The sequence below is a fragment of the Hydra vulgaris genome, chromosome 11 (genome assembly GCF_038396675.1).
Source record: "Hydra vulgaris chromosome 11, alternate assembly HydraT2T_AEP".
Classification (NCBI taxonomy): domain Eukaryota; kingdom Metazoa; phylum Cnidaria; class Hydrozoa; order Anthoathecata; family Hydridae; genus Hydra; species Hydra vulgaris.
In genome coordinates, this window is record NC_088930.1 from 24,458,262 (window position 1) to 24,478,761 (window position 20,500).

The 20,500-nt window shown below is 29.0% G+C and overlaps 2 protein-coding genes across 2 annotated transcripts; both read right to left on the minus strand.

The window, feature by feature from the left end:
- Positions 1-10,232: 10,232 nt before the first annotated feature.
- On the minus strand, positions 10,233-11,626 carry LOC136086938 (glutamic acid-rich protein-like). Its single transcript, XM_065809439.1, has 3 exons — positions 11,542-11,626; positions 10,867-11,484; positions 10,233-10,501 (listed from the first exon to the last, which is right to left on the minus strand). The coding sequence occupies exons 1-3, from the start codon at positions 11,624-11,626 to the stop codon at positions 10,233-10,235; spliced, it is 972 nt and encodes a 323-aa protein (XP_065665511.1).
- Positions 11,627-17,974: 6,348 nt separating this feature from the next.
- LOC136086939 (ATP-dependent DNA helicase PIF1-like) lies at positions 17,975-19,827 on the minus strand. The gene is made up of 3 exons (XM_065809440.1): positions 19,729-19,827; positions 19,096-19,225; positions 17,975-19,053 (listed from the first exon to the last, which is right to left on the minus strand). Exons 1-3 carry the CDS (start codon positions 19,825-19,827, stop codon positions 17,975-17,977), a joined length of 1,308 nt encoding a protein of 435 aa, XP_065665512.1.
- Positions 19,828-20,500: the final 673 nt, after the last annotated feature.

Below are 20,500 nucleotides of genomic sequence, written 5' to 3' on the forward strand. Positions count from 1 at the left end.
GCAGTTTCTACATAATCCAATTATTTTGTCGACTGCATTGACTTCTTGAAAGCTTTGTGAACAGATGTGTAAAGGACATGATTTCGTTTTAGGTTTTTTTTCAACAATTTCTTCTTCTTCTGAACTTTCGCTTTCAGATTCTGAATATTTTCGTTTTTTATGTTTGGGTTTGATTTGTACATTTTTTTTCATTTTCTTGGGAGGTTTTTCGTCTTGTATTTCTTCTTTTTTATTTTTTTGATTTCGTCCAATTCGGATTTCATGTTTAGTAATTCAGATTTAGTGGAATATTGAGTAAGTTGATTTTGTAATTGTTGCATATGATTTTTAATTTGATTCAATTGATCTTTAGGATTTATTTTTGATTGTTGCATCGTTTTTTCTTCTTAATTGACTAAATTTTTATGATATCTTCCTATGGCACAAAAGAGACTCATTTTTTTGTAAAATAGAGAGAGAGAAAAAAATAACAACTTTTTTTCTTTTTATATTTTCTTAATCATAATGAAAAATAAAAGACATTATTTTATTCTAATCAAACTAGTTAATTGTAAAACGGAACCATTTGAATCTTTAACGTAGGATTAAAAAAAACGGTAGAACTAAGATTACTAAAGGTGAGTGGTTCAGATTTTGAATTGAGAAAAGGCCATCTTGTTTGTTTCCAATTGTCTACATCGTTGATATCAAAGGTGAATAATTGTCCTTGAATAGAAGTATTACGATCTTTTGTAAAATCAATATTGGTGGTACTTGAGTAGAATTAGTATAGTCTAATAAATTGAAAAAAGCAACATTTCCAGGAACATAAATTTTATTCATATACATTCCACATTGCACAGCTTGATCACATTTAATAAAAATGTAAGTGTCTGTAGTTGAAGGAAAATTGGAAACGGTGTTATTAAAGTTACTAATTTGAACGAGAGCACATCTTAAGAAAGCTAGTCTTTTTTTTTGAATTTTAAAATTTAGTGACATGGCGTTGGTCATATTTTGATCGACTTGCATAATAAAAGGATTGATTTGTTGAGTTAAACTGTATTGATCTCTTTGTAAAAGTAAAGTATAAGGTATAGGATTGTTTCCAACAGGTTGATGCATTTTTAAAATGATATTTTTTAAAGGTAAACTGTCTGTCCAAGTTTGTACAATAGTACCATCGCTCTTTTTTTGATAAATAAATTGTCCATTAAGCGAAGTGCAATAAAATATTAATTCTGTTGGATTATTTCCTTGTCATATAGCTTTGACACTATTTAACCATGTTTTATGACTCGGTGTAGTAGCTCTTTCGAAACTAGTTGTAGTGACAAGAGGTACTTTGATGGTATTTGAAAAAATAGGTTAGCTTTGTTCGCAATATATTAAAACTTCAATAAAAGTTTCTGCGCTATATTTAGAGATTAAAGAGCTATCGGATGTCCATATTTTATAAATTTCATTAGGTAAATTTGAAGGTAATACTTGAAAGGGAGTGCCTTTCATTTCGGGAGTACCAATAGGAACATTATTCCATGTATAACTGGTATCATAATCTGAATAGGAGTTACTTTTTATTTCAGAATAGGCGTTACTTTTCATAACTAATGTGCTAATTTTCATGGGTGATAACAATTTTCTTTGGAAGGATGGTAAAGAAAAAAAAGTATAACAATTTGAATTTCCGTCTATAGGATCAGGAATGCATGAAGGCACACCCTTTGCTTTATTTGTAAGATATTTACTAAACATGTTAAAATCGGACCCTGCATAAGTATGATCGTCAAAAGTCAAGTTATTTAAATTGAGATTGAGTAAATTGTTTGTCATGTTTAAACTTTCGGTAAAAACATCCATCATTTTTAATTCTCTTTCAGGCCATATGACTTGATCTACGTTAAAAAAAGGTAAAGGTAAAGAAGCTAACGGTATATTTTTTAAAGTATAACGATAATATTTTCTTTCTGATGTGAGAGAAAAATAAATTTGATAAAAACTTGGTTATAATTCTGTAGGTTCGACGCCTAAATTAGCTGCTGTAACATAGATAAGTTTTGTACCAAATCCAGTTGGAAAAGCAGTTGTAAAAGCAATTGTGGTAGTACTATTTTTTCATTGGTATAAACTCCAGGATAAAGTGGGTTTCTAGTGTCGATAGATTCGTTCCAAATTTTCCATAAAGATTGAATACGAAGATTGACATTATAAGGTGTGTTGAAATCGTTAAGATTAGTTTCTACGTTATATAGGTTGCCTTCAAAGGGTATTGTGTTGGTGTTGGTTATTATTTTTAATAAAAAAAAGCAGTTTGCCACCGTACAATGTGTTTCATTTTTGATGTTTCATGTTTTCCATATCTAATATGTCATAGCAAGGAATCGTGTCTCCTGGTAAGGGTATATGATTGGTGTACAAGACAACATTTTTAGTAACAAGATAAAAATATTTTATGGGTCTTGTAGGATTGCTTATCATATCGCTTTGAATATCTGATAAAAAATTTTTTATAGCAGGTTTGGATTCCATTCTTAATCCGTAATTGTTTTCAGAAAACGATAGGTTTTCGTCCACTCGAGTTAAATTAGTAGGAACATCCATACTCGCTAAATGTAGAATGATATTATTTTTAAATGTGGGTTTGTCGATATTGTTGGGAATTAACGGTAAACTAAAATCATTCAAGACATTATAATGCACGTTAGCTTCATTTTTATTTTTAATTTCGCTAAAATAATAAGTAGTACAATCATATTTATTTACATCTAAAACATCGTCAAACGTTAAATTGTTCATTTTTTCTTTTTTTCTTTTTTTTCTTGCAGTCTTTTCTTCAAAGGTTTTAAAAAAGTATTAACATATTCGCTAAAGTTTTTATTTTTTTTTTTTTTTTTTTTTTTTTTTTTTTTTTTTTGCTGTTTATATAAAATAAAATAATAAAATTACAATGAAACTTTTACGTTACACAAAGAATATATATAAGACAGACAGGAGCTCAAAGAAGATACGGATGACTGGTGTCACCACAATCTTTTCATAGAGCCCCTTTACAATAACATTTAAAGCCCACATGGCTTTAGTAAATTTACAATAAAACATTTTTTCTGAAAAATACTACGTGAAGAATAAAACCCAAAACATAATTTACAATAACATTTAATAACATTTAAAGCCCACAAGCCTTTAGTAAATTTACAATAAAATATTTTTTCTGAAAAATACTAGGTGAAGAATAAAAACTCATATATACATCCTCATATATACACATACACATATACAAACACATATGCAAACATACTTACACACACATATATAAACATACACGCATAAATATCAGAAGTTAAGGTAATGCAATTTCATTTGTCGTTTAAAAGAGGAAGTGCTTTTCAAATCTTTTATATTGTTATTTTTAACTGATTCCATAATGACGGACCTTGGTTAATAATTGAGAATTTTGAATCTTGCGATTTTACTCTGCTCAATTGATAGTTATGATTGCTATTTGATCGTAGATTGTATTTTTGTGAAAACGCCAATGTAAAAATATCAGAAAATACTTTTGGCAGCAAGTTATTCTTATATTTATACATAAATATTAATATTTGAAGCGAATTAAGTTTTGATATATTTAACACATTCATGTATTTCATTACAGGGGAAGGGTTTTCTAATCTTTTTAAATAGTTAACCGCTTTACATGCGTGGTTTTGTAGCCTCTGTAATCTTATTAATTTAGTTTTGTGTGTGTTAGCCCAAACAATATTAGCGTAAGAGAGATGACAATGAACAAGACTGAAGTAAAGCATTTTGCGTGATTTATAATCAAAAAAGGCCCTAGATTTATATAATACACTTATAGCAGAAGATATTTTTGCTTCAATAAGACTAATATGTTTTTTCCATGATAGGTTCTCATCAAATATTACTCCCAAAAACCTTGTATAATTTACTCGATTTATTTCATTTTTATTAATTGACAGTTTTGGCACTTTAACGGAAGATTAGTTGATTGTCTTATTTTATGGAAGAGAGTAAAACTTGTTTTTTTACAATTTAATGATACCTTATTGGCTATAAACCATTGGTTAAAGCTTTCCAGTTCAGCGTTCATTGTTTCGAACAATATTTTTACATCAGAATTGCTGTAGAATAAATTTGTATCGTCTGCATACATAATTGACGATATTAATGAGAAGCTTTATTCATATCATTAACATATATTAAAAATAATAAAGGTCCCAAGATCGATCCCTGTGGGACACCGCAATCAATATCAAGAGCTCCTGACTCCTCCAGGACAACAAACTGTTTTCGATTAAAAAGATAACTTTTAACCCACTTATATGTTAGGCCTTTAATGCCGTAATGCTTTAACTTTGAAAGCAAAATTCCGTGATCAACGGTATTGAATGCCTTAGAGAGATCGATAAATACTCCAAGTACTTGTTCCCCTTTATCAAAGCACATAGATATTTTATTAGAAAGTTCAATAATAGCGTGTTCAGTAGAGCAGTATCTCTGAAATCCAAATTGATTTTTGTATAAAAGCGTATTTAATGTCAAGTAATCATAAATTCTATTAAAAATTACCCTTTCAAATATTTTTGAAAAGACAGGGAGTAGTGATATAGGGCGGTAATTGGAAACAGAAGAACAATCACCATTTTTAAAAACTGGGTGAATTTTAGCTAAATTTAATTTATCAGGAAATATACTATTCTCAAATGAAAATGCTATTAAATAAAATAATGGTTTACTTATACTATCCATAACATGGATAGCTACATTACTAGTAATGTCGTCATATCCACATGACTTGTTACGCTTTAGTTCAAATAGTGCTTTGTTAAACTCGTTTTTATTTATTTTTTCATTAGATATGCTAGTCGCGGGTTTATCTCCCAAGTATTCATCAAACATTTTAGTCGACTGAACAATATTAGATGCAAGAGAGGCGCCTACATTAACAAAATATTTGTTAAATTCTTGACATATATTTTTTTCACTTGTTATAGTTTTGTTGTTAATAATTACTTGTTTTGGTAAGCAAGAGAGTTTCTTTTTCTCTCTTCCAGTTACTTCATTTAAAATAGACCAAGTTTTCTTGATATCAAACTTGTTTTTATCCAGCTGATTAGAATAGTACTTTATTTTAGCTTGTTTTAAGTTATTTTGATAAAACTTTTTATATGATTTGTACGCATTTTCGTCAATTTCCTTTTTAGATTTTAGAAATTTTATATAAAGCTTTTGTTTTCTTTTTGATGATTTTATCAAATTATTTGTCATCCATGGGTTTTTAAGTTGTTTATTTTTTATTTCAGTGGTTAATTTTGGGCAGACATTGTCATAAACATTTTGAAAAGTATTCAAAAAATTGTCGAACGCGCTATTGGGGTCTGCTGAGGAATAGACATCTTCCCATCGCTCTTCGTACAACTTCTTTTTAAGTTTATCTAGGCTTTTAATACAAAGATTTCTTTTAGTAACAAATACTTTTTTATTGCCGTCGTTACATGAAACTCCGTGCGCAATGTGATAGATAGGAAAATGATCAGAGAAATCTGAAATAAAAATGCCAGATTCGAAATAAGTATCTAAAAAATTATTAGTTAAAATATTATCAATTGAGGACGAAGTAGTTTTTGTAATACGCGTTGGCTTAAAAATGGTAGATATAATGTTAAATTCAAGTAGTAAATTAAAAAAGTTTTTTGTATTTAAAAACTTTTCATAACACATAGCATCCAAGTTTAAATCACCAGCGAAAAAAATATGCTTATTCTGAATGCTCATTTGCGATATAATTGCTCTAAGGCTATTTTGAAAGTTAATTTGCTTACCGCATGGTGGTCGATAAAGCGAGGAGATTAAAAAAGGCTTACCAGTTTTATTTAGAATTTCAATACACAAAGTTTCAATATGTTTGTTTGCTTTACAAAAAGTTTTTTTTGCTTTAAATACAAACTTGTCAAGAATATAGATTGCAACGCCGCCTCCCATGCTTCCAACACGTGGTTGACTTATTATTTTGTATGATGATAAATTGTACAAAGAATTTTCTGACAAAGGCATTTTTGCATCTTCCCAAGTTTCTGAGATACATATAACATCAAAAAGATAGTTTATAGAGTAATAAAAATGTTTAAAAGCCTCAAAGTTTTTATTCATTGATCTTATGTTTATACTTAGGATACTAAAATCTTTATTGTTTTTTTCTCTATTAAACTCATCAGGTTTATAGTATGAGCTGTCGAGACAACTAATATTTATTTCAGTCAAAAAACTATATTTGTTTTTGTTAGCTCTCAAAAAGTTTAAAACTGGAGACTCTAAGTTTTCAATATTAATTGTTATATTATTCTTGTTAATTGAACTCATTTCTTATTAGATCGTTTAATAATTTTTAATCAAGTCAATAAGTAATATAAAAATAAAAACAATAAAAATAAATTTTTTTTTCACTTATCTTTGTTTGACGTCGCATTGTCTTTGGGATCTATTTTATATATTTTCAAGTAACATTCAGTTCCAACGGATAAAGGTTTATATATTTTTAAATTTTCGTTTTTGGTATTCTTTTTCTACTCGATGTAATATGTTGGAAGAAAAATGAAGACCTCGTCTTTTGTCGTAGCGGTATTGATCGATTAAACGAAGAGCTTTACCTTTGGCGTCGTCAGCATCCAAATCTTCAGGAGCTATTCCACTCGTCACTCTTTCTTTTACGTTGAGTTTTTGTTCCATGTCCTCGATATAAAAACTCCAATGGTTTTTTTAAAGTTCGCCTTGTTTTCTTAATTTTTGATCAAGTTGTTTTAAACGTCCTATTGTCGATTCGGCCAAGTAAGCTTTTCCATAATTTTTAGAACTAAAATGATAAATGTTTTGTTCATAACACTATTCTTCCATTTTGTTGTTAAAAAATTCTCCACCCTGATCGGTTTGCAAGTAGATAAAAGTTTTATCGTCTCTTTTAATGTCTTCAAAAATATGTTTAAAACTGCTAAGCACTTTATCGGCAGTTTATTTACTGGTGACTCTCAAATACACTTTTTTAGGTACTCCATCTACCACAACTAAACAAAATTCCGGCCGATGAGGAGCAAAATTTAAATTAAAACTGTTCATGTCGGCCAAATCAGCTTGAAAATATTGTCGAAGTCTATCGTATGAATACTGATACGTTTCGTAAATATAAGGTTTTCTAGGCGCTTGTTTTTTAACGTTGACATCCGTTGTTTTTTTAAAAAGTAGAGTGACGTGTGACCAAGCTGTTATGAGACCGTTCCATTTGGCATAAACGGAACTTTCTAAAAGCGCTCTTAATTGTTCATAAAATTTTAAATCGGTTGGATTTTTTTTTAAACAGTCCAATTGTAACAAAACTTTTTTAATTTTGGGTACATCTGTTAAAGCAAACAAACGACTCGATAATTTGGTGAGTTGATCTTCTACAAGGTTGTCAATAGCATCTCTCAAGACATTATTCATTTTAATAGTCGAAATATTTTGTTATCGGAGCTTTTCTTTTTCTTTCTTCTGGATTTGTGGATGACGATCTAGTAGTTACTTTTTTCGTTCTTAATCCTATACGACCACTTCTAGTTAACATTGGAGTTTCAGTACTAGCACTAGCAGTTGTTGGTTCAACTGTAGTTTCAGTTGTTTCAGGTAAAGCAGTAGCTCCTAATAATTCGGGAGCAGTTGCAGGTGTTTCAGTAGGTTCAGTTTTAGCTGTTTCAGTAGGTTCTTCTTCTTTTTTAGTTTCTATTGGTGCCAATAGGGTTCAGATGATCGTGGTTCTTTTTTGGGTGTAGGAATATGTAATAATGTAGACTTTGTTAACGGATGAGTGATTAAATTTGTTTTTTTTAAATTGGTAAGTAGTTTTAAAGCATTGGCAAAATTTTCAACATTATTAGAATCCATTTCAAAACATTTTTTATAAGATATTAAAAGCGAATTTAAACGACCAAGTTGAGAATTATACATTGTACCCGTTATCATCAACATTTCGAGTAAACTTTTTTCTTTGATTGTATTTTCTGTGCTGTAAAATTGATTTGAATTGGATTTAATATGTTCCAATAATCCCAACGCACCTCCTTTAGCACAAGTTTGCTCTACATCTTCTTTTAATAGGTCCACATCTGTTACATCTCTAAAAGGTAAAGAAGGTACAGGGTTGAAAAAAGTTTTAAATATTAAATAGAGCATAGTTTCTCCGATAGGTCTGTTGGCTAATGCGTTTTCGTCATAGTTATTTAACATTCGAACATAAATATCTTTATTGGGTAGTAAATAACTGTTCACTTGAATGTATTCTCTCAAAATTTCAAATTTGAAACCTCGAAACATTTCGCCATATTGTATTCATCTTTGTTGAATAATGTCTTTTGTTTGTGATAATATTTCAAAAGCTCTCTTCCCACCAAAACTTTTATCGCTAATGGATTCGCTTTCTATAAAACTAGAAGTCATGACAGTGTAAGGATCTCGAGCTAGAGCGCCAGCATATACACCTTCGAATGTTAATTTAGTTTCGTTTCGGAAGGGCATGTTGTATTTTTTAATAAAACTCCACAATTTCGCAAAGTTAAGATGTCTTATTTGATAATAATCGGCTGCTATTCTCATGCTAGCTACAGAGTGGGAAAAGGTTAGTAAAGTTAAAAATTCTTTAGCATAAAAAGAATATTGTTTTGGATCATTTATTTTTTCAAAAGCAAAGTTGGTGACATTGTTATTAATACTAGCTATGGATTCTTCTACATCTACGACATTGGCTTGATATAAAATATAAATTTTTAAATTGTTCAGAGTGGCTTTTTTGTTTCTCGGTTTGTAAACGCGTAAAGAAATTTGATGCGATCCAAATCGATAATTGACTTGATTTTTACACATGTCGACGAGATGTTTAGGTAAGTTGGGAATTTTTTTTACAGATTCGTTTCTATAAAGCTGTTCTAGAATTTCGCTCGAATTGGCTGTTTCGTGAAAAATTAAAAATTTATTAAGAGGTGTCAAAGAATAAACTTTTTTATGAGTAGATGGAATAGTATTTAAAGTAGTAGAACGCGGTAAAGTGTTTAATGTAGATTGAATAGATGAAGGAGGCGTAGTAGTAAGAGAGCTGTCTTGAATAGGAAATCGTTTTAAATTTCTCATCATTCTTAAAGATTTGCTTATGTTTCTTGGATCAATTTGATCATTGAATTCGCTTTGCTTATTCAAATTTAAAATGGTTTTTAAAGCATAAGCATCTCCTCCCACGTTGAGATATGTTTTCCATTTTTCTTGATCGCTTATTAAACTTGTAGCCAGATCGCTGTTCAGCATAGTATCTAAAGGTAGCAATGCATTTAAATTTTGTTGAAAGCTTACTTCACCAGCGATTTGATTTTCGAGATTGATGGGATCTGCATAATTAAAAAGAAGAGGGTAAATCATATCTTAGGATACGCTGAGACAAATCCGATCTGTTTGTTTCTTCAGATTCTAGGTTAACTTCTGTGTTTTCTTGTTCATCCATTTGTAATAATTTTTTATTAAAAACATCCATGTTGTAGGCATTTTTGCCTAATACTTTACGCAAAGTTAATAAAGGAGACTCGTGATAAGGTCTATATCATTCATGTTTCATAAAAATACAAATTATATTGAAAATACAAATCTTTTTGACAAAAATCAACGTCAAACTGCTGTCTTAATAAATCGATTACAGTTTTTGTAGGTTGTATAGTGTCGAATGACATTAACTTATTAGCATATTAATTTATAATTTTGTGAAAAAGTTTAAAACGAGTAGAGTTGAAATATTCTTTTAAAAAGTCGTAATTGTTATAAACAAAGTCTGATATAGCTTGATTTTTATCTTTCATTTTTTCTTTTTTCGTGATGACTTTTCCGTTTTCGTTAAACTTTGAATACGGATATAAATATTCTTTGACAATAAGTTTAATTTCAATACAAACGTAATCTTGAAAAGCGTTTTTTATTTGATGTCTTTCGTGATCTGATAGAAGTTCGCATTTTAACATTTTTACAGCATTAAAACGTGTCAAAAATTCTTTCATCCATATTTTAATTTTGTTTTCATCAATGTCTTTTCTTCTTTTCATTTTGGGGATAAAAATTTGTCCTCGAACAGCCAACTTTTGTCTCATGGCTTGACGTTTACTCGCTTTATTTGAAGGATTGCATAATCGTAATCGTTTTGTAAAATTCGTAAAAATTCTTCGCTTTCCCAATCATTCAGAATCAGAACTGGGTCCACCCTCTGAAGATTCGTCTGAAGATTCGTCTGAAGATTCGTCTGAAGATTCGTCTGAAGATTCGTCTGAAGATTCGTCTGAAGATTCGTCTGAAGATTTGTACAATCCATATCGTTTTTGTCTTTTAATTTCTTCGAGTAGTTGTGTTGCACTTTCGCTTTCACTCCATTTTCTTTTTTTTATAACATTTTCTTTTTCCTTATTTATATTGTTTTTATCTTCCTCGTTGGGTTTATTCTCCTTCTCTTGATTATAGTTGTTGATGAGATTTGAGATTATGATATTATATATATATTGAGAGATGAGATTTGAGATCTTGATTATAGTTGTTGATGAGATTTGAGATAATAATGATTTTTTAATTTGGGAGCCTTGACATAGGGAAAGGGTTGAAAACTAACAATTTTTTTGTTAACGCTCGTGTCTTTATAATCAAAGTCCAATTTGCCTTGAGCGTCTACTGGAATAAATACTTTTTGTTCTTTACTCGTAATCTGCGTTCTCAAGCGTGCTACCGAAGAGTTTCTTCTAAATAAATCCAAATGTCCGTGTTGATTAGAAGTTTCTTATAGCGTGATGATAACGCTTATAACGTGATGATGCACTTTGCCAGTAGAAGGAAAATCATTTTTAAATATTTTTTCAATCTCGCTGTTGTTATCAAAAGAAATAATACATTTGTAATGAGACACTAAATTGTTCCAACATTGACTGGCTTTAGAAGGTACAGAATGAAATATAGTAATGTTACCTACTCCGTGATGAGAACCGCTAGAATATGCGCTAGTATATTGTTGACTTTTTAAGCAAAAAGCACTAATATCATCGAATAAAAGTATTGTTTTTAATAGTCGATAATCGCTATTTTGAATACAGTTTTTATCTTTGGAAAAACCAATGGCTCTCTGTATTACTGAATCTAAATTTTCTGGACTGTTAACTGTTATAATATGATAAGCTTCTAAATTATTTTTAGAAGATTCGATAATATTTTTCCATGTTTTGTGTTGAGATTCCCTAGGTTCTCTCATTTGTATCACAAATAACATTTCTGCATTAGGAAATTTTCCACAATGTAATAATTCTTTGGCCATAGTCGATTTTCCGCTGTTTGTAGGTCCTGTAATAATTGCATTTTCAGGATATACATCTTGAGTAGGTTTAAAAATATTAAATTTAACTTGTGAATTGCTTTCTCCGTCTTTGAGTTCAGTTTCTTTTGATGTTCCTTTTAAATAAAAATCCTAAAAACCTTTTTCGTTTAATGTTTCGGTTATAGATCTACCATCTTTTTTTTCTAACGGTATCTCTGCAAGTTGCTCCACAGTTTCGCGTTTTTGTTCAAGAGGTTTTTCTTCTTTTTCTTCCATTTTTAATATTAATAAAAAAAAAATTTTAATTTATATCTTTTTTTTTACAAAAAAAAATTTACAAAAAACGGTCTAAAATAATTTTTTTAATGTCCATTCTTGGTATTTTATCCAATGCGTAAAGTAATTGTTCTTTTGTCCTGTTACGATTCAATATTTTTAACATTTAAAAACTTTTTTCTTCGATATTTATATTTATAATCGTCAGGGTTAGGGTTAGGGTTAGGGTTAGGGATAATTATATTTATAATCGTCGTCAAAAAAATCGAGTTGATTTTTGTGCACTTTTAAATATCTTACACAAGGTTTCCAATTGTTCGCCAATCGTTATGCTAATTCTGTTAGTAATATAGTGTCCTCTATTAGATTATGATTCGTTTTTTTTCGCTAAATGACAAGAACAATTATAATGTATTCTATTAAAATCTTCACAATGCTCACAATCTTCTTCATAACAGCCTAGATGACATACAAAACTCAAATATTCAAGTAAGCATTCTGTACAACAACTTAAAAATGCTTCAGGGATTAACTCGCGTCCGTTTAGAGTGAATAGAATTAAACGAGAAGTAAAAAATCACTTTTTATTGTGATAATATTGAACTTTGTTTTCTGTATTTTCTACTAAAAAAAAGGTATCTAAACTTTTCGATTAAAAATCGCCATTGTATAATAACGCTCTGATTCTTTTATAATATTTTTTTCAATTTCAAGTAAATTTTGAATGTGTTCATCGCTACAAAATTTCTCTATATCGGGTAAAACATTTAAATTGGCTTTTCGTATCGGTTCCAAAAGATAATGATCTCGAATTTCAGTCATGACTCCGTTATCATAAACATAATTTTTTTGTGTAAATCTTTTTAAAAAATCAATAGCGTGCGTTTGTATTTCAACTTGATTGTAATTGACACTCATTCTATTTTGTTCGATAGGTTGATTTTCTTTTACCACTGGAAAAGGAAGTGGTCTACACAATCTTTTTGCAGCAAAGGTATCAAAGCCGTTAACATAATTTGAAAATAAGAGTTTAGACATGGGTACTCATTTAGCTCTATTTTTGTAATAGTTTTCCTTTTCTTCGTCTCCGTTGACGCTGTGAACACTATAACATTTAGGTCCCATAGCAAAAGCCTGAGCAATGTAATAGGGAGGAGGTATTTCGTTTTGAAAATGATCCGTTTCTTTGGCGTAAAGAGTGAAATAAAAAGGGTGAGTTTTTTTATAATTGGAGTAATCCGTCCAACGATCACCAAATTTTAAAAAACAAATCCATTCTTCTACTTTTTCGCGAAACGATGAAGAAAGCATATTGTTTTTATTTTTCTTTTGAGCAATGAAAAAACAACCAGAATCAGTATCTGTTACTACCAAATGTTTTTCAGCTCCATTTTTTTAATTCTTGTCCCAATTCCCAACTAAAACGCCCTACGTTAAGTTTTGCATAAGATAAAATTTGTGAAGCTACAATACGTAAAGATTTATTAATAAGTTTGCATTTTTCGTTGGTTGTTAAAATGAGAGCATTTTTATGATCTTTTGATTTTAAGAGTTCAAAAACGCCTTTCATTTCATGATGATTGTTTTCATCGTGAAATAAAATACTTTTGGTTTTGACATTGCTCATCAAATTGAAAAGATTTTCTTTAAAATAATCGTCGTTATTAAAATCGAGAGTTTCGTAATAATCTAAACATACTTTTTTTTCAAAAACTTCCAATTTATATCTTTCAGGTTCAACACCAATAAACATCGATCAGTTTATATAATAAATTTTGAAAATGAAAAGGGAGTAACAATTTAATATTTTTATCCGTTTGACCTCTTCGAATTAAAACATGGCGAATGTTTTGAAAATTTTCAATGATGTTTTAAAATGCTTTTTCTTCGTGATTGATAAAAAAGTATTTAGTTTTTGCGCATTTTGTTGACTTAATGTTTCGTAATGACCGTTAATTTGTAATTTGCAAGAAGCATCGACTACTTTGTCCCCCTTTTTAATGGCTTCTTTTCTTTTTCCCATGTTTCTTTTTACCATTTTTTTAACTAAAGGATAACGCCATAAAGGAAGTATTTTGTAAATTTTTCAACAACCCATCCACAACACGTAGTCAACCATATTAAAGTGTCTAAAAATTCAAACGTTTCATGTGAACTTAATTTCATGACCAATTTAATGGTTTTGTCTTTTTCTATAGTATATTTTCCATTGTTCTTGAGATAACGTTTAGATGCAATTTCAGTTGGAGAATAATCTTGTAATGATATAATTTCTTTTTCTACCATGGGTGAAAAACCTCCTACGTGATCTTGATACTCTGGTTTTATGGTAATTTGACAATGGACTAAAGCACTAGTTAAAAATCCGTTTAAATTAACGCGATGATATTTTCGAACCACATCGTCTAAAGTAGTACATTCCAAATCAAAAAAATATTTCATGTGAAAAGGTGAAGGTTTTAATTGAGCACCACCGTATTGACCATTTTCGTCCATAAAAATTAAACACCCTCTTAATACACTGTTTAATTTGAGTTTTTTTTTTAGGTTTAAAGTAATCTGTATCAATGGCGTATTTTTGTGTACCGTTGGTTGACATGCCGCCTCGAATACTCATTTAAATCATTTTTTGATGTTTGTTGGTTGGAGGAAATTGAACAGGAATTAAACTGATGGCAGAATTTAATATGCTTGTATAACTAAAAATGCTAACATGATTAAGAATATGAAATTTTGTAAATTCAAATGTTCGTTCATCAAAGTCAATCATAACAGAACCTAATACTACCGTGTCTAGCACAGTATAAATATGCAATAAGGATTTTAAGTTTTTAAATTTAAAAAGTTCCACAATTTTTGAACGCCTTCATAAGCTTCTTTGATTTTTTCATTTCTTCTTGCACATTTTTAGACTTCATTAAATCGTTTTGAGCAAATAATTCAATAGGTGGAAATGTTTTATATTCAATGTTTAATTGTTCGTCTGTTATTTGCGAGTAAGGAAATGTTTTTTTAATAAAACAATTTTTAAACTCTTGATTGTCGGGTAAATTATTAATTTCAGGATGAAAAGGTCGTAAATAATGCAACATTGTGTTGACAATTTGATTTTAAGCTTTTTGAGATAACATACTACTGGCTTGTTCTAAGGAACAATTTAAAATTTTTAAGCTATCCACAATTCTAATATGTTTACCAACGCAGATAATATTCACTTTGCTCACATTTTTAGATATAACAAAAACATCTTCCATGCTACTATATTTTATAAAAGCTTGAAAAGGTGTTGTTTCAGATTCAGCCAAATGACCGTATAACGGAATATCCAAAAAAATTTTTAAACCTTCTACAATCATAATACGGTTATCAAAAGAAGCGTTGTGAGCAAAAATAGGACAAGACTAATGTTGACTATATCTGCCTAAATTTTTGTTGCAATAACCGTGAGCTAATCCATAAACTTGTCTTGAAAAATGATCGTGATCAATAACTAGATAATCTTCAAAAGCGTTGAGAAAAAGCTTACATTTATTTAAAACTTTTTCTCTATTTTTTTCAACTTGAATAAAATTAGATAAACTAAATTTTTTTTCAAATTGTTAATTAAAAGAAACCAACATGTAATGATACCATAATTCGTAGACGGGTTGCTTCAACTTTCTCATAAGAAACAAAAAATAGAGGTTATCTGTATTTTGACTACCTACTTCGTTGATACATTTGCGAAAGATTTTGATTAAAAAGTAGGGATCATCTAACAAGTCCGTATATTCTTGATCAAAGTAGTTTTCGAGTTAATGATCAGTCATGATAAGGGAAGCCAATTGTTTCATATAATCTACAAGTTATCCGCTGGTTATTCTTACATAATCACTTAACAAACCGTTGGTGGCAGGTAGGTATTAAAATTTTTCCCACCATCTACAACAAATGTAAAACAAACTCGATACTTAAAATAAATCTTGTTTTATTTTTTATGCATCGTCGTCGATTAAATAATTTTGAACATTCAAAGGTAACATGAACAATTCTAAACGACGTACTCTTTGAAACATAATATTAACAACTTGAACTCGTTTGTCGTTACGAAATTCGTTTTGATTTAATCTTTCAATTTCTTGAGGAGTCTTGCGAGAAAATTTATTTTTATAAACATCAGATTGACGTATTTTGTCTGCAGGATATCTACAAATAGAACATAAAGGATTTTCTTCTTGCCATATTAAATTTCTTCCTTCAGATGATATATTTAAATTTTGAAAACGCGGTAAACATATTTCATAAGCAAATCGTACCAAAGTATCAGCTAAAGCTATTAAATTGTAAACTCGTAATTCCATTTTTAAATTTTCGCTATTTTCACGAGTCGAATTTAACTTTTCCCACAATATGCGTCTGTGTGTTTTGTGAAGTAAAGAAACTCCTGGTTGAAAATAGGCAGGTAGAGACGTTAAAGGATTTCTTTCTAAACTTTCAATAGTATTTTCATAATAAAAAATCCATTGAGTGATCACGTGTCCTTGTTCATCCAAACCAAAACATTCTCTCGCTAATGTTTCATGAATGCATTGAATGACGATGGAATTACAATGATAACTCAACTCAGATAAAGGTTTGACTTTGGAAGTGGCATTTTCTTCAGACTTTGTAATACTCGTTTCACAATCAAACGTCATTATAAAAGGAAAAAAGTTTCTACTTGTACACATAAACGAATTTTGCGGACGATAGTGACTAATGCAATCGCTGTATGTAAATTTGTCCAGTTTATAATAACCTTCACATTCGTGCGTCTCTGCAGTAAATTTTTGTCCGCATTCTGAACATTGAAAAAGAACACGTGACTTGTTAGCAGAAAAATGTACAGTCGAAAATTTTTCATTCAACATGCTTATAGCATGAAAAGAATTGTTTTTTTGAAAAATACAAATTTTTATAGTGCTTTTTGTATTTTTTTGTTGATTGGCTTTATTTCTTTCCTCGTCGTTAATAAAAAATCTTTGAGAATCTTGATCGTCTTTGGTAATGTTTGCGCTTTCGTATACCACTTTTAATAATTCTGTAAGAGTACTTTTATATTGCGATTTTAATTTATAATGCAGCAAACGAATTTTAGTATTACTTTTGTTAACGGCAAAAATTTTAATGTTAATACGATCAAAAGTATTTTCGTAAGCAAAACAGTGACACAAATCAATCAAAGTTTGAAATGATATAGTTTTAAATTTTTCTTTTAAATTTTATAAAGCGTTTTTCCAAGCTAGAATATTTTGTTCATCTTGATCTTCAAAAAGGAGTTGTAAAATATTTTCTTCTGAATATAAATCGCTCGCATTTTTTTCCAATACTTTTTTATTCCATTCTTTAATTGTGCACACATTCCATTGGCGAATCAACAAAGAGATTAGAAAAGCAGAATAAAAACATAATCCTGGTTCAAACAAAATACTATAATCTAAAAACATTTTTCTTTTTTGTTCGTATGAGAGTTTAGCATAAGATTGTCCTTTTAGCGAATTTTGCCATTGTGTTATAGAATGAGGTCTATACCATTCACCAAACCATTCGTCTACATCAATTTCTTTGCTCCTCTTTTGTTGTTTTTTAAATAAAAGTAGTTTTTGTTTTTTTTCGTAATATGTTTTGTTGTGTTTTTTCTTTTTTTGAATTTGTTCATCTGTTTTGTTTTCTTTGCTCTTCTTTCGTTGTTTTAACAAAAGCATTTTTTTTATTTTTTTCGTAATATGTTTTGTTGTATTTTTTCTTTTTTTGATTTTGTTCATCTGTCGTGAGCATTTTTTCTTTTAAAACCTGACAATTCCAAATTTCGTAATTTCATCATTGACCTTTCTGTTAAATTGGATAGAGATTTGATTTTAATATCACATAACCGTATCAACCTCCATCCACTATCGTTTTTTAAATTATTAAAAACAGCAGAAACATTGGCATCTTGAACAAAACGTAAATTAGTAGGTCCTTCTAAAGGTTTTATAAAATAAACAGGCGAACTGTAACAACGTTTCATTATTTTACAATAACTATCTTCTATAGATTTGCAACATAAAGTTACAATATTATAACCAATTAAAAAATTTTGAAACAAGTCAGCAAAATGAATACTGTTTTTCATTTGCGTTACAAATCCTTCCAATGTTTTTTGTTCTAAGTGATAAACAATTTCATTTGGACTTTGACTTTCTGAATAAATTTGTGATTCTTCAATAATATCTTCATCTTTATAATCATCTTTGATGAAAAAAAAATGTTCAGTGTATATACTGTTGTTACTAAATTTAGTTTCCTCAGTTTGATATTCAAATATCATTTATTTTTTATATAATTATATTAATTATAGTATTTTTTATAAAATTCCACAACATCTGAATCAACAGTAATACTTGTAAATATTTTTCGTAATTCTAATTTATTATTAATAATTATAAAAATATCATTAATATTACAAACTCGTGATAAAGAAACATAATAAAGACTATTAATAAAAGCCTTTGAATTAAATTGAACAACTGCTTTATTCATTGTACTTCCTTGAGCTTTATGAACAGTAAAAGAAAAAGCTAATTTTAAAGGTAAACCGAATCTTGAGCCTACAACAGCATGAGAGCAATCTAAAATCTCTTCTTTGACACATTCAATTTTGACTTCTTTTTTATTCATACTAACCCAAACAGCATTATTTTCTATTAAAATGACTGTGTCAATAGTACCATTGCACATACCTTCTACCACATTGATATTTCTCACAAGCATAACAATAGCACCTATTTTAAGATAAACAGCTGCTGGAATCTGAAACGAACATTGTATGTTTGGATTTTTAATAACATCTTTAGCATAAAACCAATGACCTTCATCCTTTATATCATTCATTTTTTTATCGTTATAAATATCGACTTCCATTTTTTTTTTAAATAATCTTGTATGTTTAATATTATTATTTTCATCTTTTTCAAAACTTCGAGACATAAAATATTCGATAGTTTGTTTAGATACTTTACCAAAACCTATTTCGTTTAAAGCTTCAAAAAATTGAGCATCTTCTTTTTGTCTAAAACATTCGATTAAAACAAGAACTTGTGTCATGTATTGTTGCCATATTTTAGATTTAAAAACAAATTCTCCTTTGACAGGTGGTAATTGGAATAAATCACCACAAGCAATAACTTGCATACCACCAAATAATTCATCATAACATTGTTTCATTTCACGAGCTATTAAATGTAATAAATCAAATGTTTGAGCGTTAATCATTGAAATTTCATCAATAATTAATACATCAGTTTCCAACCACGTTTTTTTAATGTCTGGATGCAAATGACGTTTATAATAATCTAAATTTTTAACACCAGTTTCTATACCAACAAAAGCATGTATAGTGACACCATTTAATAAATGAGCTGCTTTTCCTGTACTTGCAGTAATATGTATTGTTTTATAAATTTATATACTTTGAGCAATTTCTTTGACGATATAACTTTTTCCACATCCAGCACCTCCAGTAATAAAAAAATTCTTTTCTTCATCAAGCCATTGAAGCGCTTTTTGTTGTTGTAAAGATAACTTTTTTTTTTTATTTTGCTGAAAAAAAAAATTTATTTTGAATATAAATACATAATAGCATATTTTACAAAAAACATCATAAAAATAATGTTCTGGACAACGATTTTTTCCACTATAGATGATAAATCGTCTTGTTCATTAACAATCGACAAAAACTTTATAGCCATCATTTCATCTTCTGTTAATAGGTTTTTTTTTTACTTAATAACTTAATAAAGAATTTCGCTTTCATGATATTTCCTAGTCTTTTTTAGCAAAACTTCTGACAAACCAATTTTTTTTGCTGGGTTAGGGTTAGGGTCAGGGGTTAGGGTTAGGGTTAGGGTTATACACACATTTCACGTTTTTTACAAATAACATGGAGTAATGTTTCCATACAGCCTATCTTTTTTGCAACTTTCTCACATATTTCTGAATCATGTTGAGTTAAACCATATTCTGAAAATGCTATTGCTGATAAACATTGTAATAAAATTTCTTTTTCAATTGGTAAGGTTTTTTTCTTCTGAATAACTGATTACTCGTAATTCTTCTGGTTTGATTTGACGATCTTCTTTTACAAAATCATCAAATTCTTCTTGAGGCATTTCTTTACGATGAAATCTTTCAAACAGCCCCATTTTTTAAAATCATTACGAATATTATTGTAAATATCATTTCCCGCGAGTTCAAAGAGAAGAGGTGCAAGATCTATGTTCACAATTTTATCATTAACGATACCAAAACTTCCATCTTCATTTTTAACAATTATACCTTCATAAAATACATCCATTTTTTTATTATGTAACCTAAAAAAAGTAATTACAAAAATTTTATTTATAATAAAGTATAATTTTCAAATATTTCAAGTACAGTTTCTTTAATATTTTCTTCGTGATTATAGCGATGAATGTAATCATAAGTTCCTTTACAAGATTCACAAAGACTAAAACCAGTACAATCTTTTTTTGGACAAGATTCAGCTAGTTGCGTTAACATTCGTATCGTTTGACTTTCATCATAAATACCAGCTGATAATAATAAAAGTTGAGTGATTAATTTTTCAACTTGATTTTTAAAAGACATTTTTTATTATGTAATCTAAAAAAATACAATAAAAAAATAAAAATAAAAATTATAAAATTTTTTTCTTTGGCTCGTTCATCACATAAACAATTTTAGCTTTTTGACAATTTGGACATAGTTCTATATATCGAGATGTGGTTACTAAATGTCATAAAACTATTGGTTGCTCGTACTGTTATTTTTACCATTTTTTTTTTTATGTAGTCTAAAAAAAAATTAAAAATACAA

Excerpts from the sequence above, each read along its gene's own strand:
- LOC136086938 (XM_065809439.1), bottom strand. The coding sequence starts at position 11,626 with ATGGAAGAAAAAGAAGAAAAACCTCTTGAACAAAAACGCGAAACTGTG. Across the intron at positions 11,485-11,541 it reads ACCGTTAGAAAAAAAAGATG|GAACATCAAAAGAAACTGAA; the intron begins GTAGATCTATAA and ends TTTATTTAAAAG. Across the intron at positions 10,502-10,866 it reads AAATGATTTTCCTTCTACTG|AGAAGGAGAATAAACCCAAC; the intron begins GCAAAGTGCATC and ends ACTATAATCAAG.
- LOC136086939 (XM_065809440.1), bottom strand. The coding sequence starts at position 19,827 with ATGGGGCTGTTTGAAAGATTTCATCGTAAAGAAATGCCTCAAGAAGAA. Across the intron at positions 19,226-19,728 it reads TCAAACCAGAAGAATTACGA|CAAAATAAAAAAAAAAAGTT; the intron begins GTAATCAGTTAT and ends TTTTTTTTTCAG. Across the intron at positions 19,054-19,095 it reads CGTCAAAGAAATTGCTCAAA|GAAAAGCAGCTCATTTATTA; the intron begins GTATATAAATTT and ends CTGCAAGTACAG.